The 21,396-nt window shown below is 39.6% G+C and overlaps 1 protein-coding gene across 2 annotated transcripts in view; it reads right to left on the reverse strand.

The window, feature by feature from the left end:
* The window catches only part of LOC134343939 (potassium/sodium hyperpolarization-activated cyclic nucleotide-gated channel 1-like), a 270,471-nt gene that overhangs the window by 119,163 nt on the left and 129,912 nt on the right, over positions 1 to 21,396 (reverse strand). For both annotated transcript variants that reach the window (XM_063042899.1, XM_063042900.1), the window contains exon 4: positions 10,754 to 10,972. In XM_063042899.1, the coding sequence (XP_062898969.1) occupies positions 10,754 to 10,972 (219 nt within the window). The remainder of the gene's footprint in view (positions 1 to 10,753; positions 10,973 to 21,396) is intronic.

Below are 21,396 nucleotides of genomic sequence, written 5' to 3' on the forward strand. Positions count from 1 at the left end.
ATAAAGCAGTAAGAAATAGAACAGAAGAGAAAACATACAACTAGAAATATTTAAAGGCTGAGATGACCAAAAAGAATATAAAGGGTCTGATTGTAAACAAAAATCATTTTGGAAAATTAAGATAAACCATTAATTTAAAATACCAAAGAACTTGAAAAGAAAATAAGTGATCAAAAAAACTATATAAAGGGGAAATTAAAATAAGGAAATAACCAGTAAAGAACTAGAACTACATGAGTCAGAAAACCAAATTATAAAATCAAGATTGCAGAATTGAAGAAATGATAGGGTTCGAAGAACAGAACCTGCCCAAGAGCAGCGGGTTTCCACCTCAGGATTTTAAGAGGGTCGGTGGATAGGGATGGGACAGATGGTATGGCATAGAGACATTTATGATGCTATTGGGACTGAACTTGGGAAGGTAAGTTGGTATCAGGTGTACACAGAGAAAGAATCAGAATCAGGTTTAATGTCACTGGCATATGTCATGAAATATGTTGTTATGTGGCAGCAATACTTTGCAATACATAATAATAAAAGCAACTGAATGACAGTAAATATATATTGTAGCACCCTGGGTCGGGGGTTGGTGGTCTACAGCCCAGCCCATCATTCCTAGTGGCCAGCACTATCTATTGTTCAGGTTTTAAAATGCTTTTGTGGGATTTAGGTGGGATGTTCAAGTTTATTTATTGTTACATTTTAGCTTGTGTTATACAGTTATTCGCATGTGTGTTTGCGGGTCACTCTGACTATAACTGGGGTATGTGATCATCTCCCCAGTGGGTTCTCTCCCCAGGTCATAATGCCTGGCCTGTTTTTGTGCTTGTCACAATAAAAAATGGTTTCTAGTTAAATGAGCTTTCTTATCTGTGATCATGGACCAAATGCTTGTCACAATATTTAAAAATTACAAATTAAATAAGTAGTGCAAATGGAGAAGAAAAAAAGTAGTGAGGCAGAGTTCATGGTTTCAATGTTCATTCAGAAATCTGATGGCAGAGGGGGAGATGGTGTCCCTGAATTGTTGAGTATGTGCTCAATGCACAATGGAAACCTGTTGGTGGTTTAAGGGGGCATTTGTGTGAGGTTCTGGATATGTTTGTTCCACTGAGACAGGGGAAACAGAGAGTTGGAACTTCTAGTCAAGAAGAAGAAAGGAGCATACTTAAAGTTTAGGAAGTGGCTCAGAAAGTACTCTTAAGGTAGCCAAGAGGAGCTTAAGAAAGGACATAAGGAAGCCAGAAGTATATATAAGAAGGCCTTGGTGAGTAGGATTAAGGAAGACCCAAATGTGTTCTATACTTGTTTGAATTGCAGTATGATGATCAGAATGATGGTAGTATTGAACAGGGATAAGAGAAGAAACATGCCTGAAGGCAGAGGAGATAGTGTAAGTCCTCAATGAATACTTTGCTTCAGTATTGACCAGTGAGAGGGACCTTGGTGAATGTGAGGTGAGTATAGAATGGACTAATGTGCTGGAACATGTTCTGTGTTCTAATATTTGGATTCTTAAACTACAGTCTTCCCATCTTCTCTGCACTGGCAAAGCATTGTTTTTGATGGGAAAATATCACATACTATTTCATCAATTAAGAAATAGGAACACTACACCTATTAGAGGGAAATTCCTGGGACCAATAATGGAGTGTGGTTGAATTCCATACATATTTACAGCTTCTAAATGAGACCTACAATGGATTTATAAAAGGTAGGCATAACTAAAGTGCCCAACTACTGTTCACAAATATTTTTTCAAGTCAAAATCCAGACAGTATTTAACAATATCTCTCATGAGGGTGCAGTTACAGAAACACAACATTAGAAAGGGAAATTACTGCTCTGGTTCCTGAATTGGCTCAATGTCTGGGAACAGCCACATAAGACACATCTCCTGGCTTAGCTTGTAAAATTTCTCTGAATGTTTCTGCAAAGCAAAGGTTCTAGTATTTCAGTACAACTCTCCTGCAATATTACATTATGCTGTTATTGAACTTTGCATTTCAAGAGGCCTGCACTTGGAAGAGGTGTAGCAGTGGCAGCAACTGTTGGAGTTCTCATTGCAAGTGCAGGCAGAGAGCAGATGACATTGCGAAAGGATGAGGAGTGTCTCACTATCATGTGGCAGGGAGGTGAGAGGTATCAGATAACCCCTCAGTGATTCCTCTGAACCCCTCCAATTCCCACTCTTAGAACTTGCAAAGAGACACTCTTTATTTGATTCCAGTTACATCCTTCCCCTCTGCCTTAATGTTAAGTATTGAAACAACTGTCAAATCAATCACATTCTTAAAATGCAGACTGAGATGCTGCAATTGAACTGCCCTGCAGACAACACCAGCAATTGCAGTAATATAATGCCAAATGGAATAAATAGTTCCCATTTAATTTTTCAGCTAAATAACTACCCCACAGAAAAAAAGACTTCACTACTCTAATTTGGTGCTTGCTCTCCTTTGGTCACAGCTGAGCTGAAGGTGTTGGCAAGCATGGCTCTAGAAATCAACAGTCTCAGAAGAACAGTGAAGAGGTATGCAAATCTTACTTTAGCAAAGAATTTCTTGGGTCAACAGATGAGATGTAGAGACTGCAAGGAATCCATTTACTTCCAGTGTTTGACTTCCCACAATTGAAATGCTTCCCCCAAATTCTGGTACCTGCAGCTTTGTTCCAGGCCACCATGTTGGCCCAGTGTTAGATCAGCACTCTCAGTTCTGTTCAGTGCCAGAGCTGAGCTCATCAAGGGCCCTTCTCTGGCATCACTAATGCCAAAGAAACGACGGCCTTCCATGAGATAACTGGGCAATCACAATGCCAGAGATCCATGGATTTTTGGACATCAAGAGAATCAAATGATTTGGGGATAGGGAAAGGAGTCTTAAAGCAGAGGATCAACCACAATCACAGTCTTTGGCAGAGAAGGCAAATAGTTTATTCTTGCATCTTATTCTTGTGTTCTTACTAGTTCAATGGAATAGAGTTATCAGATTATTAATGAGACTGTGAGCCACGTAAAGAGAAAATACCAAATAACCAAAAGATCCGTGCATTTCCCATTCAATAGTTTCTTGACATCATAAATAGAGATTCCCACTGTGATAGATGTTCACTGTCCAGGGTCTCAGGGGCTTTCGTTTTGCCAGTCTTTGTTTTCCAACACAACAGTTGAAACCTCTAGAGATCATAGAGTTGTTTTTGAGTAAACTAATATTCTTTGTTTAACTTCTGACAGTGAGACAGGCGCTATAAGAAGGCAAGACAGTGGCTATACTTTATCAGGAGTCTGAAGAGATTTGGCATGTCAACAAATACACTCAAAAACTTGCATAGTTGTACCGTGAAGAGCATTCTGACAGGCTGTATCACTGTCTGGTATGGAGGGGCTACTGCTCAGGACCGAAAGAAGTTGCAGAGGGTTGTAAATCTAGTCAGCTCCATCTTGGGCACTAGCCTACAAAGTACCCAGGACATCTTTAGGGAGCAGTGTCTCAGAAAGACAGAGTCCATTATTAAGGACCTCCAGCACCCAGGGCATGCCCTTTTCTCACTGATACCATCAGGTAGGAGATACAGAAGCCTGAAGGCACACACCCAGCGATTCAGGAACAGCTTCTTCCCCTCTGCCATTCGATTCCTAAATGGACACTGAAGCTTTGGACACTACCTCACTTTTTTTAATATACAGTATTTGCTTTTGCACATTCTTTAAAATCTATTCAATATGAGTAATTGATTTACTTGTTTATTTATTATTTTATTATTTCCTCTCTCTCTCTCTCTCTCTGCTGGATTATGTATTGCATTGAACTGCTGCTGCTAAATTAACAAATCTCACGTCACATGCCAGTGATAATAAACCTGATTCTGGTCATAAACGTGAGCCAGTCTTCAGTTCTTCATGTAGGTGGCAAGCACTAATCAGTCTGAAGTTAAAAGGACATTTTTGCAAACAAACAGCACTGTCTATACAACACAGGATGTTGGCCCACAACACGAGGGCTAATTGCTCAAGAGATTATGTTAATTGGTCTATTTCAACTCGGACAACGCTGACTAAGTTATTTAGTTCAAGGAATCTTGCAGACCAAATTAATACTATCACTTAGCACATCAAATTGTTGAGAGCAGACAGGCCTGTTAGGAATGGTAAGAACAGTAAGAAGACCATAACAGATCAGAGCAGAATTAGGCCATTTGACTCATCAACTCTGCTCCACCATTTCAACATGCCTGATCCATTTTCCCTTCAAACCTCAATCTTCTGCCTTCTCCCCAGAATTTTTCATGCCCTGATTAATCAAGAACCTATCAACCTCTGCCTTAAATATATCCAACGACCTTAACTCCTCAGCTGTCGGTGGCAATGAATTCCACAGATCCACCACCCTCTGGCTAAATAAATTCTTCCTCATGTCCACTATAAGTGCCCAGCGAGTACAGGCACAGAGGCATCAAATGCTCCTCACATAATAACCCTCCTATTCCTGGAATCATTCTCGTGAACCTCCTCAGAATCTTCTCCAAAGTTAGCAGTACTTGCCCCTCCACCTATCTTCATATCATCCACAAATTTGGCCATAAGAATGACAGGAAGACAGGGTGACTAGAATCCAGTCCTCTACCTTTGACTTTGGCGATGGACATTTCATTCATCTGCACTTGTTGTTATGCCTTTTTAGCATATAGAAATTGTATCTGTGTCTTAGAAATCATTTGTAATTAGGAAATCCTTTATATGATCGAAAACCTCTGAGTTTTAAATGTTTTAAAATTTTGTCTGGATTTAAACATGTATCACTAAAAACAAGTGAACTATGTTTAAACTACTTTGCTAGCTTGAAATATCTCCTCCTTCATAGGGAAGGCACACCTACTGCTGAAATAGCAGGTATTGGCACCAAAAAACACTAGGGAGGATAAAGAGGGAATTGAACTTTTCTCTGAAGAGTAAGAAACTACAGTATAAACCCCCCCCCTCCCCTTTAAGTGAGGGTACCCATAGCAGATCAGTAGAACTAGTAGGACTTGATGTTTCAGTCCCTATGGTAAGTCGGCACTCTCGATGTTGGCAGTGGGTTTGGAGTGGTGACAAGGAGGAAGGGTAGGCACGTCATCAGGGTCATCAGTTGGACACCCTCTTTCTTTGACTTTTCGTTGATAAGCCCACAACGTCTCCAGGGGACTCAACGGTGCTACCTGGCGTCCCAGATACACCCCCCTCAGTTCCATACCCTCCTGTCTTCATCTTGCAGCCCAGTTGTTGTCTTTCCTTTTAATCCAAATTCAATTGCTGCTTTCTTCTGCTGCGTTTGACAAGGACTTGATTTCTTGTTGGAGGGAGTAACCCCTCACCCCCATCTTCTTCAATAGACTGGCCGTAGATGTAGCAACGAATCCCCTGCATCCCACTTCTACAGGGAAAATCTTGGCCTTCCAGCCATTCTGGGCAACTTCAGTTGCCAGTTCAGAGTACTTGATCTTTTTCCTCTCATAAGTTTCTTCGACACCATCTTCCCATGGATAAGACTTACAACATCTTTGAGTTTAGAATGTCACAGTTTACATAAATCAATAAACAAATTGGTAAGTAAGCAACATGAATGGTTCAAACAACTGCATTACTTACATTGTCATATGACATCTTTTATACTCTGACATTTGTTTAAGTATTTCAGTTCATTGCTTTTAAATGATCCAGTTGAAATAACTAATATTCAGAACTTATTTCACTTAAACATTGGAAAATGAGAAAAAATATATTAGCTTCTTGCCACCACATAACTTCAATGATCATATCCCACCACTACTCTCTCTAAACTAATGATATTAATTATTTAATTAATTCTTGTCTAGTGCCTGGACTTATTAATCAGCAATTATAATTAGCCAAGCCACCGAATAAACACATTCTGCTCCTGTAAAGAAATAGAGCAAAACATTTTTATGTTGATAACATTAAATTATTGTAAAATATTAACACAATGTTGACCTTCAGCTTTATATCTGGAATATATTCTGAACGAGCGACTTACTTGACTTCTTCACACAAATATTTAACTCAGTATTATGATTATTGTCTATTAGTTCTTTTTACTGGCCACCAATTATAGTTGTACCTTACTATTCACAAAGATTGGTGAGCTGATATGATTCTTATTTATTAAGACCATCTACTCTTTACCTGCTGGCAATTCAGATTTAATCCCAGCAGCTAGATGCAATTGGTGTCTACTGTAGAGCTAATTAGTAGAATGCTGGGAAAATAATTTCCTGAGGGTTATGAAAATGCATCTCGTTCAGGTGGCCTTTATGCTCACTTCTTCATTTGATGCACTTATTAGATCTTAGGCAGCAAATTGATACCGTCCACCAAATATCAGTTGTCTGTTTTGAATGTATCCATTACAATTTAAAAATAGGGGACAGTGTTCACTGCAATACTCTCAACATGTATTTTTTTTAGTAAAATCTATGAAGAAACCTTCATTTATCCTTCAGACAATTTTTAAGGCCTTTTTTCTGGCAATATTATAGAGTTGTAGAGCATAGAACCTCACAGAAACAGGCCCTTCAGCCGATTTAGTACATGCCAGCCTGGTCATCTACCTGCAGCTGGACAATAGCCTTTCATGCCTGTCTTACCCATGCCCCTATCCAAACTTCACCGAATGTTAAAATTGAACCCGCTTCTACCACTTCCACTGGCTGCTAGTTTACACACTCACACCACTCTCTAGGGTGAAAAAATTTCTTGCTCAGATTCCCTTTAAATGTTTCAACTTTCACCCTTAACCCAGGACCTCTACTGCTAGTCTCAGCTAACATGATGGGGGGAAAACCCTGTATATACCCCTCATAGCGCAGGAAAGCTCAACAGAAATTCTTCGAGGTTCTAGTGATGAATCAGTATAGCTTACTGAAGGGCAATACTATACAACCCTGAAGATCCTGAAACATGGCAGTCTCAACAACATGTGGAAATGCACACTGTTAATGCACCATTGTTCAGCACAGACCTGAGAGAATCTGCAGATGCTGGCAATCCAAAGCAGCACGCACAAAATGCTGGAGGAACTCAACAAGCCAGGCAGCATCTTTGGAAAAGAGTATTCAGTTGAGGTTTTGAGCCAAGGCCCTTCTTCCAGACTGGAGAAGAGTCTCTGCCTGAAACGCTGACTGTTTACTCTTTTCCACAGATGCTGTCTGGCCTGCTGAGTTCCTCCAGCATTTTGTGTGTGCTGCAGTACGCTTTCAGTCCAAACTCCATTCTTGAAACTATATACATAACCCATTGTCGTGAAACCTTGTCTACACATGCCCAGCACATCTATCTGGTTACCCTCCTCCTTCCCTTTAGTTCATGGTCTACTGTCTTCTTCTATTAAATTCCTCCTTCTTCAGGCCTTTACCTCTTCCGCTGATCACTTCTCAGCTGCCTTAATGGTCGCATGATAATCCCTTAAAGAGCTCCCCAGGAATTTCACCCCTACTGAGCCAGCAGCAGCATTATTTCCCTCCCCAGCCCACTGCTCCCTCATTAGAACCACCACACAATCATTTTGCTCTATTTCTTTTTTAATCCAAGCTCTGCAACAGATGAATTGTTCTTGCTGTACACCACCTGCTTATAATTTATCTCATAATTCAAGGCACTTCAGCTGTTTAGCACATCAAATACATCAAAGTCCTTTCAAGAGATTACTCCTGAAATGGAGTTCCCACACAGTTTCTGAATGCTTGAACTGCGATTGATTTAGATACTACACTATAAGGAAAGATTGAATAAGTTAGGACTTAATTTCTTGGAGCGGAGAAGATCAAGGGGAGAGTAGAAAGAGGTATGCAAGATGTGAGGGGCATAGAGGTCATGGGTTGTGGATGAAAGGTGGAAGGTTTAAGGGAATCATGAGGGGAAACTCCTACACTCAGATGATCGTGAAAGCGTGGAACGAGTGAGTCGCCCGACAAGTGGTGCACGCGAGCTCTATTTCAAAGTTTAATAGAAGTTTGGATAGGTACAAGGGCGGCAGGGGATGGAGGGCTAAGCTCCTGGTGCAAGTCATTGGGAGTAGGCTATTTAAATAGTTTGCCATGGACTAGATTGGTTGAAGGGCCTGTTTCTGTGCCGTACTTTTCTATGACTCTATCAATGGCTGAAAGATTTTCTGCAGCAGTGAGCTGCCCTTACTTATTGCTGGCCTATCTGAAATGCTCAGATTTACCTTGCTTGTTCCCAACAGCAACATACAGAGAGAAGTTAATATCACCTGCTTTGTGCAAAGACAAAACTTCCTGCAAGGTAATCACCATCACATAGAAAAGCGTGAACAAATCCAGCCCGCAGAATAGATGAAAACACTTTTTTTCAGCAATGTAAACCACATCAAAATCATGTTAAAGCTTCAAAAATAATGAATATTTCTGACACTTAGAGTATTCTGAAATCATAAAACTACTAAAGACTCTCCAAAGTATTGAAAACTTCTTTGAACACAAAAAAGATGAAACCCAATGAAATAAATAAACAAACAATTTGAAAATTGCTCAAGTAACCCTTGTAATCAATATCTTCTATCGAAATAAGTGCTGAGGTTATGTTTATGGCTGATCCAAGTTGTTGATGCAAATTCCTATCGTAAGCGGTAAGGATCTGTTATGAGTACATGCTCCTCCAATCCAGTTTGTAATTGACAAAACCCCACAATGTGCTGACTGTGATTTCCGGAACTTTGAAATGCCAATATCTAGGCAGCAATCAGTTTATCGATATTGTACTTCTTTTTGATTGAGAATAAAGAGATGAAACAAGTAATGCCAGACAAATCTTACCCAAATTGTATGAATAGATGTTGGATTACTTCCCAGTGAGACAGAATTCGAATAGAGCGTTATATAAAGTGCTTTACATCAACTTTCAGCCAGCAACAATGATCTGACTCCAGTGGCTGATCACTCTGTGGGCATACCTGAGATCAGACTCCTTAAATAGACAATCCACTCCAAGCCTCATCATGTAAAACAGAAGATAAAAATCAAAAACAAAACCTCAAAAACTTTCTTGAAAAGGTTCAATGTCATCATGGGACTCGCTGTCCCATGACTGATAAAGTAGGGGAGGAGCTCTCTACGTGACTGCCTTGTCCACTCATCCCTTCCCATTGATCTCCTTCCTGGTACTTAACCCTGCAAGCGGGACAAGTGTTATACCTTCCCCTACACCTCCTCCCTCAGCCAAACAAGCCTTCCAGGTGAGGTGACACTGCACCTGCGAGTATGTTGAGGTCATCTATTGTATCTGGTCGCCCAGTATCTGACCACTCTACATCAGTGAGACCTGAAGCACATTGGGAGATCACTATATCAAGCACCTTCGCTCAGTCCACTACAAAAAAGATGGGAACTACCTATTTCAATTCAATTTCACATTCCCATACTGAAATGTCTGTCCATGACCTCCTCTGCTGCCACAATGAGGTAAACTCAGGCTGGAGAAGCAACATCTCATTGACACTGATTTATTTAATTTCTGTAATTATACCTCTCATGTACCTTGTTTCCCCATTCTGCATTCTGGTTACCCTCTCACCTCTTCTCTTCTCTACACATGCCCAGCACATCCATCTGGTTACCCTCCTCTTTCCCTTTAGTTCATGGTCTACTGTCTTCTTCTATTAGATTCCTCCTTCTTCAGGCCTTTACCTCTTCCACTGATCACCTCTCAGCTTAACTTTCTTCCCTCCTGCCCTGGCCACCCATGTTCCCCATCATTTGGTCCTACAATTACCTCCCCTTACTTCTTTTTCTGGTTTCTGTCCCTTTCCTTTCCAGTCCAGATGAAGGGTTTCTGCCCAAAACTTCGACTTTATTTCTCTACATAGATGCTGCATGACTTGCTGAGTTCCTCCAGCATTTTAAGACCATAAAATATAGGAGTAGAATTAGGCCATTTGTCCCATCGAGTCTGTTCCGCCATTTTATCACGGCTGATCCGTATTTTCTCTCAGCCCCAATCTCCTGCCTTCTCCCCATATCCCTTCATGTCCTCACTAGTCAAGAACCTATCCATCTCTTGTCTTAAATATATGGAAAGACTTAGACTCCACAGTCGCCTGTGGCAATGAATTCCACAGGTTCACCACTCTCTGGCAAAAGAAATTCCTCCTCATCCCTGTTCTTAAAGGATGCCCCTCTATTCTTAGGCTGTGTACTCTGGTCCTAGACTCTACCACTGTAGCAAACATCCTCTCCACATTCACTCTATCGTGGTCTTTCAACATTCAAGGGGTTTCCTTTAGGTCACCTCTCACATTTTACGTGTATAGCTCAAGATTTCCAGTATCTGTAGTATCTCTTGTGTTTAGGAAAAGAGTAATTGGTTTGATACTGAGAACCTCAAGCTCTTCATTAGGAGCACACAAAAGCCCAACGTAAATCACTGAAGGAGTGCACCACCTCACTAACTAATGACCTGCGCTAGAATATGCAAATCCTAAATTGTCCAAAGCAGCCACCTCAGAGCCTACTGAACTTGAGAATGAGTCGCTCTCGACCCCAGTAAGTTATTACAAGAAATAATTGACGGTGCAGATGTCCCCTTGTGTGAACAACTGTCATTAGATGTCTCAGACTTTGCATGTCTGATAATTGAACAGCAACTGCTGAATGGGGAAATTCTTCAGGGATTAGCTCTGGCATTGTTTAATTAGAAAACCATGTAGTAGATTATTGTTATCTCTGTTGCGACACCTACCTTTTCCTGGTACTGTCGTCTTGATGAGTCTAAGGACTGGATGAGTGCTGTTGCATGGCCAACAAACATTGCGTAGCATGTAGCTCCAACTATCATGCTCAGCATGGTTATCCAGAGATCAGACATCGACACTGGTGCCCGAGCTCCATAGCCAATGCAAAGCATGTGGCTCATCGCTTTGAACAGTGCATAGGAGTACTGCATCCCCCATGAATCATTCTGCATAGAGAGAAAGAACACTCAGTCAGCAAAAACTTCTGAAAGATTTCATTTTTCATTTTATTATTAGAAGTGTAATGGATCACTGGCTGCTGCCACATTAGACTACTAACATTCCTTCAAACCGGCCGGGATTAGCTGGCCTTGAGAGACTGCTGTTCCCTGCTGTTCTTTGTGCTTTTTTGCTTACAGATTCAGAAATTCAGAGATCATGTTGTTACTATCATTATATTTCTATTTTTATATCTGGCTCTATATCCTATCAGCTGCATTGCTTACTGTTTGATCTTTTTATAGAATCTAACCCTTATCAGTGTACGAAATCATGCATGTATAAATACAGACTGGGAAACACATGCACAAATAGTAATAACTGATACCTAAATTGTTAATAGACAGTGCAAAGATATATATGCATGACTTATTAAATTGCCTGCTTAGATATCAAGGTATTTGGATTTTAACCTCTTTTGATGAACTGAATATGTATACAATCAACACTCAATTGGATCATCTTCAAAAATGTATGGAATTCGACAAAGATGTGTTAGAAAATCACTATGATGACTTGCATACACAATCATGTAGTTGAGCAGGACCAACAGTACCCTGCAGAAGTTATATATCTATGTGCTTAACTTTTGTACGGCGCTGTATTTGTCAATGTGGAGCACAGGGTAAGATCGTAATCTGGCCAGAGCAAAGGATGTTGGGAATGGTGAGGGTGGACCGCCACAGGAGGGGTGTGAAACAGGTGGAAATGGAGTGCCATGGGCAAGAGGATGGTGCAGGTGGAGACGCACCCAGCCCTGAGACACCAGACGAGGTCATTTGATTTCAAACAATCGGTTTATTGACCATGAAAGAATGTCCGTCTGGTGCTTCCTGCTCCCTCCGATCTCCCTTCCCCTTTTCCCAACAGTGATTCCCTTCTGCCTGCTCCCTTCCCACTCTCAGTCCTCAATAGAGACTGAGAGCCATATCAGAGTGATCAGCAGCACTGGGGCTTTACAGGGGACTGTCATGTCTCCCTTTCTCTTCACCATTTACAGCTCGGACTTCAACTACTGCACAGAGTTTTGTCATCTTCAGAAGTTTTCAGATGACTCTACCATAGTTGGATGCATCAGCAAGGGAGATGAGGCTGAGTACAGGGCTACGGTAGGAAACTTTGTCACATGGTGTGAGCAGAATTATCTGCAGCTTAATGTGAAAAAGCCTAAGGAGCTGGTGGTGGACCTGAGGAGGGCTAAGGCACTGATGACCCCTGTTTCCATCCAGGGGGTCAGTATGTACATGGTGGAGGATTACAAATACCTGGGGATACGAATTGACAATAAACTGGACTGGTTAAAGAACACTGAGGCTGTCTACAAGAAGGGTCAGAGCCGCCTCTGTTTCCTGAGGAGACTGAGGTCCTTTAACGTCTGCCGGACGATGCTGAGGATGCTCTACGAGTCTGTGGTGGTCAGTGCTATCATGTTTGCTGTTGTGTGCTGGGGCAGCAGGCTGAGGGTAGCAGACACCAACAGAATCAACAAACTCATTCGTAAGGCCAGTGATGTTGTGGGGATGGAACTGGACTCTCTCACGGTGGTGTCTGAAAAGAGGACGCTGGCCAAGTTGAATGCCATCTTGGACAATGTCTCCCATCCAGTTACATAATGGACTGGGTGGGCACAGGAGTACATTCAGCCAGAGACTCATTCCACCGAGATGCAACACTGAGTGTCATAGGAAGTCATTCCTGCCTGTGGCCATCAAACTTTACAACTCCTCCCTTGGAGGGTCAGACACCCTGAGCCAATAGGCTGGTCCTGGACTTATTTCCTGGCATAATTTACATATTATTATTTAATTATTTATGGTTTATATTGCTATATTTATACTCTATTCTTGGTTGGTGCAACTGTATTGAAAACCAATTTCCCTCGGGATCAATAAAGTATGACTAATGACTAATGCCCAATGACTAATGAATCAGCTTTATTATGACTCACATGTCATGAAATGTGTTTTTTTTTGCAGCAGTGCTGCAGTACAATACATAAAATTACTACAGTACTGTGCAAAAGTCTTAGGCATCTTAGCTGTATATAGTATAATTGCCTAAGACCTTTGCACAGTATTGTACATGGTTTACAGCTTCTAAGTACAGTTTATTTTACACAGATCACTGAGAAAAATGTCAGATCTTACAGGTACTCCTTCCCTTAGGAGTTATATTTCAGCAGCATAACATACTGCCAGGGAGGTGAGGAAAATGGTGACAGAGGGAAGTCTGGACAATCCTCCATGTTGTGATCTGCCACGATGAGTTAAGCATGTGTGTCCTCACATTAGTGTGTGATCAGGGATGAATTAGGAAGAAGAGCTTGCGACATTGATGTGATTTATTTTACAAAAACCTAGAAGCAGTGATGGAACAACTAGTGACAAGGTTTCAGTTATGCTGAGCATTGTAAACAGAATTTGGCTGATGATGTGAGGATGTCAAAATGCAGACTCTTTAATAGCTAGTCTTAGAAGAACATGTTTCTAGTTTTGCTCATGTATATTCAATTAAAATGGTTGCACACATTATTTACGATATGTCAAAAATGGAATAAATAACATACATTATTTGCAATGTCATTGGTGTGCAACTGTCACCGTGAAAACAACATACAGCTGAGCGACTTTGGGAGCTTGTTCTCACCTATTAAAGAATCCAGCCAGGGTATAATGCATTTATGTATGATTTGTGCAAGAAAAACAGATGCTAATGGATCTATTTATATACTGTTATACAAAAAATGATATGGCAAATGTACATATTACATTTATATGTAAATAAATAAAATTGCTGCATATATGCATATAGCTAATATGAAAAGAAATAGTTACAGATGGGTTTAGTAATAAAATGCTGATATGGCAGTTAATATTTTTTGCATTATTTTAAGTTCAATGCCTCAATTCACCACATCAGTGGGCAAAAATAGGATATGTCTCAGTTAGTCCTGACTAAGGGTCTCGCCCTGAAACGTCGACTGCGGCTCTTCCTAGAGATGCTGCCTGGCCTGCTGCGTTCACCAGCAACTTTGATGTGTGTTGCTATGTTCTATGATGTTATCTTTAATTCTGTTTTTGCACATTTGCCACACCAGCCTAACTTCATGTCATGTTAATAGAATTACGTTATTGTAGCAAAGTGGTGCTATAAAATTAACCACATGGCAATTTAGAAACCTTGCAAGCCATTTTTTTAAAATGTATTTTGTTGCAAGTATTAAAAATATCCTGGCATTTGACTCCAGTTACACAGTGGCATATTACAGAAATTACAGAAAACACCTGATTACAATCCTGGTCAGAAGCATGATTTTAATGCCCCTTTAGCTATATCTTGTGTGGGTGCTTTTCATGACGAGTATCAAATATTCAATAATGCCTTCCACTGTTTTGTAAAGCAGATAAAATTTAACCTTACCAGCAAATCTAGCCACTTTTTCATACCTATATTTCATACATATATTTACTTAAATAAACATATCCCATTTTATCATAATCCTTTTGTTTGAAAGTAAATTGAAATATTCCCAGAAAAGCTAACCCACTTAACATTACAACTCTTAACAACAAAAGCGATAACTTTATCATTTTCCTGGTGGAAAAAAGTGTGCCTGCTTTCTGGTGTCATCAGATGCATATTGGTCAACTACTTACTTTGGGGGAAAAAAGAAGTTTAAAATAAAAATGTATGAGGTCTGTGATGAAAGTGGTGAGATCTGTTGAAATAAAGATGACTACGAACTGATCACAGGATATGCCAGTCCCTCTTAAGTAACACACACAAAATGCTGGAGGAACTCAGCAGGTCAAGCAACATCTATGGGAAGCAACAGAGAGTTGACGTTTCGGCCTGAGACCTTTCATAAGGACCAACTGATGTTTTCCTTAAAACAATCACTACTTTTCAAAGTAATTGACTATGTCTTTTGCAGAGGTTTTAACTTTCAGTAATGGTGTAAATTAAGCATTATTGGATGGTTACCTCAGCTGAACTTCCTTTAAACAGAAACAAAAACAGAAATGCCAGAAGAACTCAGCCAGTCAAGCAGCCTCAGTGGATGGAGAAACAAGTCCCCATTTCAAGTTAGGAACTCTTCCTCAGAACTTGAAGGAGTACTAAAGCAGTATTAAAGGTTGCAAAGCAGGACTGGGGGGAGGAATGTAGTGCATGAGAGAAGAGTATATATAGATAGGTTAAAACAGATCAGATGATAATGTGTACTGACCATTGGCAAAGCATTTTAAAGAAAAAGGATATCATAATGGGAAACAATGGAGAACAATTTACCTAAATTGGAGAATTCATTGTTCATTCCAGAAAACTGCGAAATAGAAGCTACTGAGGCATTAATCTGATAGTGAGGCATTGAGTATAGGAGTTGGAACATGAAGCTGCAGTTGAAAAAGTCAGTGGTGAGGCCATACTTGGATTACTGTGCACAAATTTCATTGTCTTGTTATCAGAAAGACATGGTTAAACTGGAAAGAGCACAAAAGAGATTTACGAGGATGTTGCAAGAACTAGGGGCAGGACTTATAAGGAGTAGGGAAGAGCCAATAAAAAGGTGTTAAAGGTAAAACATGTGACCAATAGCCAATGACACTGGCATGCAATATGTGATTTTGTATAAAATGAGCATAAAAGCCGAGGTTTTCACATACGAGACAGTGATGACTCTACAGGGAGATTCATCATTGTGGATGTGAGGTGCCCCATGGACATGAAGTTTCGAAATGGGACCACGAGGAACATGTGGCCAGCAGCAGAAACTCCTGTTTATCTGGTATTAGATTTCCTATTCTTTGATTGTTCATGAAAGGTCAAGAAAACTTAGTATGTGTGCACAGAGGTATTCGGTTGTATAAATTCATGTGTTCTTCCATTGAGACAATAAAGATACTTATTGGTAATTATAGATTCTCTCTGTGCCTCCCCGATCATTATTACAAGGGGTGATTCCTGTAACAGAACATAGGAGTATGAGGGACAACTTTATAGAAGCAGTAACATTCTTTTCCCCAGGGTAGAAGAGTCTAAAACTAGGGGCTCTAGGTTTCAGGTGAGAAGGGAAAGATTTAAAAAGGACCATAATGGTCAGTGAACTTATTGGGCCAATGGATCATATTATTTCATAACTCTGAGTTGCTTATTTAGCAAATATTGGAGCTAACTATGTCAGTGAAGGAAGCCACAGATGGAAAGATCAGTTTCTCCACTATAGAGAAGTCGACACAGTGAACATGAAATGCAATAATCTGCATTGGAGGAAATACTAGTGAATTGCTCTTCATCTAATGATTTTTATGTCCTTGGGTGACAAAAATGGAAGAGGTCAATGGATAAGTGTTGCACCTCCTCTGGTTGCAAGGGAAGGTGCTGTGGAACAGAGATTAGTCAATGGGGACAGAAGCGTAGATTAACAATTCAAGAAGTGAGTGGTCCCTATAAAATGCAAAACATGGAAGAGAGGGGAAGATGTGACTGGTGCTGGGATCAGGTTGGAGACTTCCCATGCAACCCAAGGAGATGTAACATCCATTTGTCTTCCAATGTAGTGTACTGCATTGGGCATTCACATCCTGTACTTATCCTTTTCCTTTAACGTATCAGTATTCATGCTCCGTATCGCTCATCGAGAACAACAGTTAAAAGATATTTGGATAAGTACCTGGAGAGGCGGTGTTCAGAAGGATATTGGCCAAATATGGGTGACCATTGTCAGCATGGAATAGTCGGGCCGAAGGGCCTGTCTCCACTCTCTAACTCTGACACAATTACACATGGACAGACTGGTAGAGACATGGAGAGTGGGTACAGCTCAGTTGCAAATTTGTCTGGAGAAGCAGTTTAATCCAGATAAGTGTGAGGCGCTGCATTTTGAGAAGTCAAATGCAAGAGGAATGTATATAATAAATGGCAGAAGCTTTCAAAGTGCTGAACTGCAGGGGGATCTCAGGTGTAAGTCCACAGCTCCCTTAAATGGCAACACAAGTGGCTAGGGTGGTGAAAAAGGCATATTACATGCTTGTCTTTATTGGTTGGCACATTGAGTATAAAGGTTGACAAGGCGTGTTTCAACTGTATAAAAGTCTGATTAGGTTACAGTATGACAATGTATGCTATTGTAATTAAATAGTTTTTAACACAACAAAAATTGGAAAACCACTGAGTCTATTTCATCTTTGACTTTACTCTAATGGCAGTAGTATCATGGATCAGTCTGCTTCTGACTGTACTTGATAAGAATGGATATGAAAAATGGTCACCATGAAAAAACGGGTCAATGTCAGAAACAAGGAAAGCTGACCATTGGACCAAGCTAGAAATTAAAATATTCAAATAATCCAATTAACACAGAGCTGCTGAATCTTCTAGTTAAGCAGCATCATTGCTCGGAAATAAGGATGACAAAAGAGGCAATAAAACTGATTGGAACACTACTGTATTTACAAATTGTCAATCAGCTTCAGTTATCTTGACATGATGATCAGTTGCAAATGTTCTGGTTGATGTCAGTACAGAGTCGATGGATGAAAGGGCTCATATCCATGCTGTTCCAAATGCTTGTGTTTTATTTTTCAGCATTAAGATTCTCTATAACTCACACTGTGCATTTAGCGTTACGAAAATGTGCTGAAGAAAGCATAAAGGGGGAGAAAACTGGAGAATTAATTTTCATTACTTTGCTGCAACTATATTCTTGAAATTATGTTCACTACAGAATACCTCCATTATTTAAGAAACAACAGTTTTCATTGTAATACCCTTTCGAACATCAACTTTAGCTAGAAACATGCAATTTTTCACAGATTATAGAGATATAGTCATTGAGCAAATAAGCCTGTGGTCCATGAAGTCTTCTCTAGCCATCAACCACTCATTACTGCTGTTCCTACATTAATCCCATTTGTTTTCTCCCGATATTCTCATCAACTGTCTTCTGATTCTATCCCTCATATACAGTATATGCAAGGTGTCGTTTGCAGAGGTAAATCTACCAGCCCGCATACTTTAGATGTGGGAGTAAACCAGAGCGCCCAGAGGAAACCAATACGGTCACAGAGAGAATATGCATCTCCTATGCAGACAGCACTCAAGGTTGACAATAAACCCGGGTCTCTGGCACTATGAAGTCGTGGCTCAAATAGCCTTGCCACTGTGCCTCCCAAAAGTAGTCTTAGCAAAGTTTACTTTTTCCTCATTTTGTGCTTCATTAACTAATTCCATTTTATAGAAGTTGTATAATTGGCTTCTACATTCCTGGGATGAAACTAAGCTGTTATCTGATGATGCTCTATGAAGCATGGTTAATGGCTTGGTTAAGTGTGCTGCACCTCACTGTTTGAATAGGTTGTCTGGAAAAGTGAATGGGGAAATAGATTAAGGAGAGAAATATGTAATGTTGTCCACTACCTCTAGAAATGTGTAATTTCCTTTAGGTAAACTGTGATAGTAAGAGAAGCTTTGAGAGAAGGATTTATCTTTCACAAGAAAACCGCACAAATATCTGGCCAGCAACTATTTTAAAGCAAATATTCTAAAAATGAATAATTAATATTTGCATAACATTCAGCACCTTTGCCAGAGTTTAATCAACTACTCAGACATTGAAGGCATTACCATCAACAAGACCCTCACATCATCAATATCGAGGGGATTGCCAATCATCAGAAACTCAATCTGACCATACACATAAACACTGCAGATAGAAGATTGGCTGACTGGCAGGAGACAAAGAGTGGGAATAAAGGAGGCTTTTCAGGCTGCCAGTGACTAGTGGTGTTCTGCAGTGGTTGGTGTTGGGACCGCTTCTTTTCACGTTATATGTTAATGACTTGGATGATGGAATTGATGGCTTTGTGGATGATACAAAGGTAGCTGGAGGACAGGTCGTGTTGAGGAAGCAGGGAATCTGCAGAAGGACTTAACCAGATTAGGAGAATGGGCAAAGAAGTGGAAATGGAACAAAATGCAGGGAGGTGTACAGTCATGTACTTTGGTAGAAGAAATAAAGACATAAAGTATTTCGTTAAATGGGAAGAAAATTCAGAAATCGGAGATACAAAGGGACATAGAAGTCCTCATGTAGGATTCTCTAAATGTTATCTTGTGGGTTGAGTCGGTGGTAAGGAAGGCGAATGCAATATTAGATTCATGTCGAGAGGACTAGAATATAAAAGCAATGATGTAATACAAGACTTTTTAAGGCATTGGTCAGACTGCACTTGGAGTATTGTGAACAATTTTAGGCCTCTTATCTATGAAAAGGGTTGCTGACATTGGAGAGCGTCCAGAAGAGATTCACAAGAATGACTCCAGAAATAAAAAGGTTAATGCATGAGGAGACTTTGATAACTCTTGGCCTGTACTACAAGTGTACTTGCCTGAATTACTCAACAGAATTTCTCAAGCCTATGAACTTTATCATCCATAAGAATGAGGATGTGGGCATGTAGAAATATTGCCATTGCATGGTTGTCACCAGATTTAAGTCCTTTCTGCATAGCACTGTGAAAAAGTTTTAACAGATGGTTTGCAGTGCTTTCAGTTTGCAGATCAGCACTTGCTTCCAAAGGACAACTGGGATTTAACAATAATTTCTGGCCTTGCCAGTGTTCCCCATATCTCACAAATGAATAAGAACAATTGCCGACATTGGAGAATTCTTTAATAATTTAACTGAATAGATAGATAGATACTTTAGTGATCCCAAAGGAAGTTACAGTGTCACAGTAGCATTATAAGTGCACAGATATAAATATTAGAAGAGAAGTAAAAAAAATAAAGTTACCATGAACAGTCTAACAGGAAGTGATCATCACTTCCCTGGCTATAGGTTGACTCACTATACAGCCTAATAGCCGAGAGTAGAAATGGCACATCTTTGAATAGTAGACCCGGTCTTTAGTGTCTAGCACTTCAATCAAGTGTGATCATCCTTAGGGCCAATAGTTCCCATGAATTTGATAAACTCTGCAATCACAGTTTCATAGCTTATGGAGGAACTAGTGAGCCCACTTAAAGCAGTTATTTTAATGTACCAAGAATTCATTATTTATCTATTGTTAGAACATATAACAAATAAATTTTGTATTTGTTACATTGTCAATTCGTGTGTCAATACATATCTAAGAGATGCTTGTTCCTGGGCAACATTTCAATAGGACAGAATATTCCACAAGGCAGTTACAAGCACTGAAGCAAAGAAGTGATAAATAACAGAAATTACTCAGATTGCAATGCTCTCACAATATTGAGATTTATAGTAATAGGACATCCAGCAGAGTTGGCTATTGTAAACCAATTTAGTGTTTCAATACGATAATAATCTACGCAACACACCTAGGAATTGGCTGACATTTCTCAGCTGGTATGGCACATCATGTACTAATCCATGATGAGCTACTAACGGCATTACATTAGTACACCATTGATACGGCTGAAGTAAATATCATAAGGAGATAAATTGAGAAGGAGTAGCTATATAACATTCAGGTTAGTTCTTAAAAACTTTTAAAACTGGAGAAATAGAAAAGATGAGAAAAATACATTGTTCATCATTTTAATATACTTGGGATATGTAATAGTTCAAAGTCAAAGTAAATTTATTATCAAAATATGTATACCACATACAACCTTGAGATTCATCTTCTTACAGGCACCCACAAGGCAAAGAAACACAATAAGCATGAAAAGCCATGTACAACAAAGACCGACAAACATCCAATGTGCAACGTGTACAAACTGTGCAAATAATAAAAAAGTAAACAAATAAAACATAGTTCAAAGTAAATTTATTATCAAAGTACATATAGCATATGTCACCATATACAACCCTGACATTTATTTTCTTGCAGGAATACTCTATAAATTCATAACAGAATAATAACCAATGAAAGACTGCAACAATATGGAGACAACCAGAGTGCAAAAGACAACAAACTGTGCAAATACAAAAAGAAAGTAATAATAATAATTACATTCCAAACACACATAACTTACAGAAAGCAATAAGTGAAAAACACCAGAAATATGTTGAATTAAAAGAGGAAATTGAAAGACTTTGGAATATGAACAGGGTACACATTACCCCAATTGTAATATCCACAAGTGGTATCATCCCAAAGATACTACACAATGGCATTAACCAATGAGGCCTACACAGTAATATTTATGTAAGTCTCCAGAAAGCTACAATATTAACTACTAGAATAGTTTGAAAGTTCCTAGCAATCGACAAATGAGCATGCTTGGCTATGCCTGTACCTCAGGGTTTACCAGCTTGAGCTGAGAAAAAATAACTATTAACAATAAATAAATAAGTAAGCAATAAATATCTAGAACATGATATGAAGAGTCCTTGAAAGTA

Source organism: Mobula hypostoma, chromosome 3, assembly GCF_963921235.1.
Source record: "Mobula hypostoma chromosome 3, sMobHyp1.1, whole genome shotgun sequence".
In the NCBI taxonomy this organism is placed as follows: Eukaryota; Metazoa; Chordata; class Chondrichthyes; order Myliobatiformes; family Myliobatidae; genus Mobula; species Mobula hypostoma.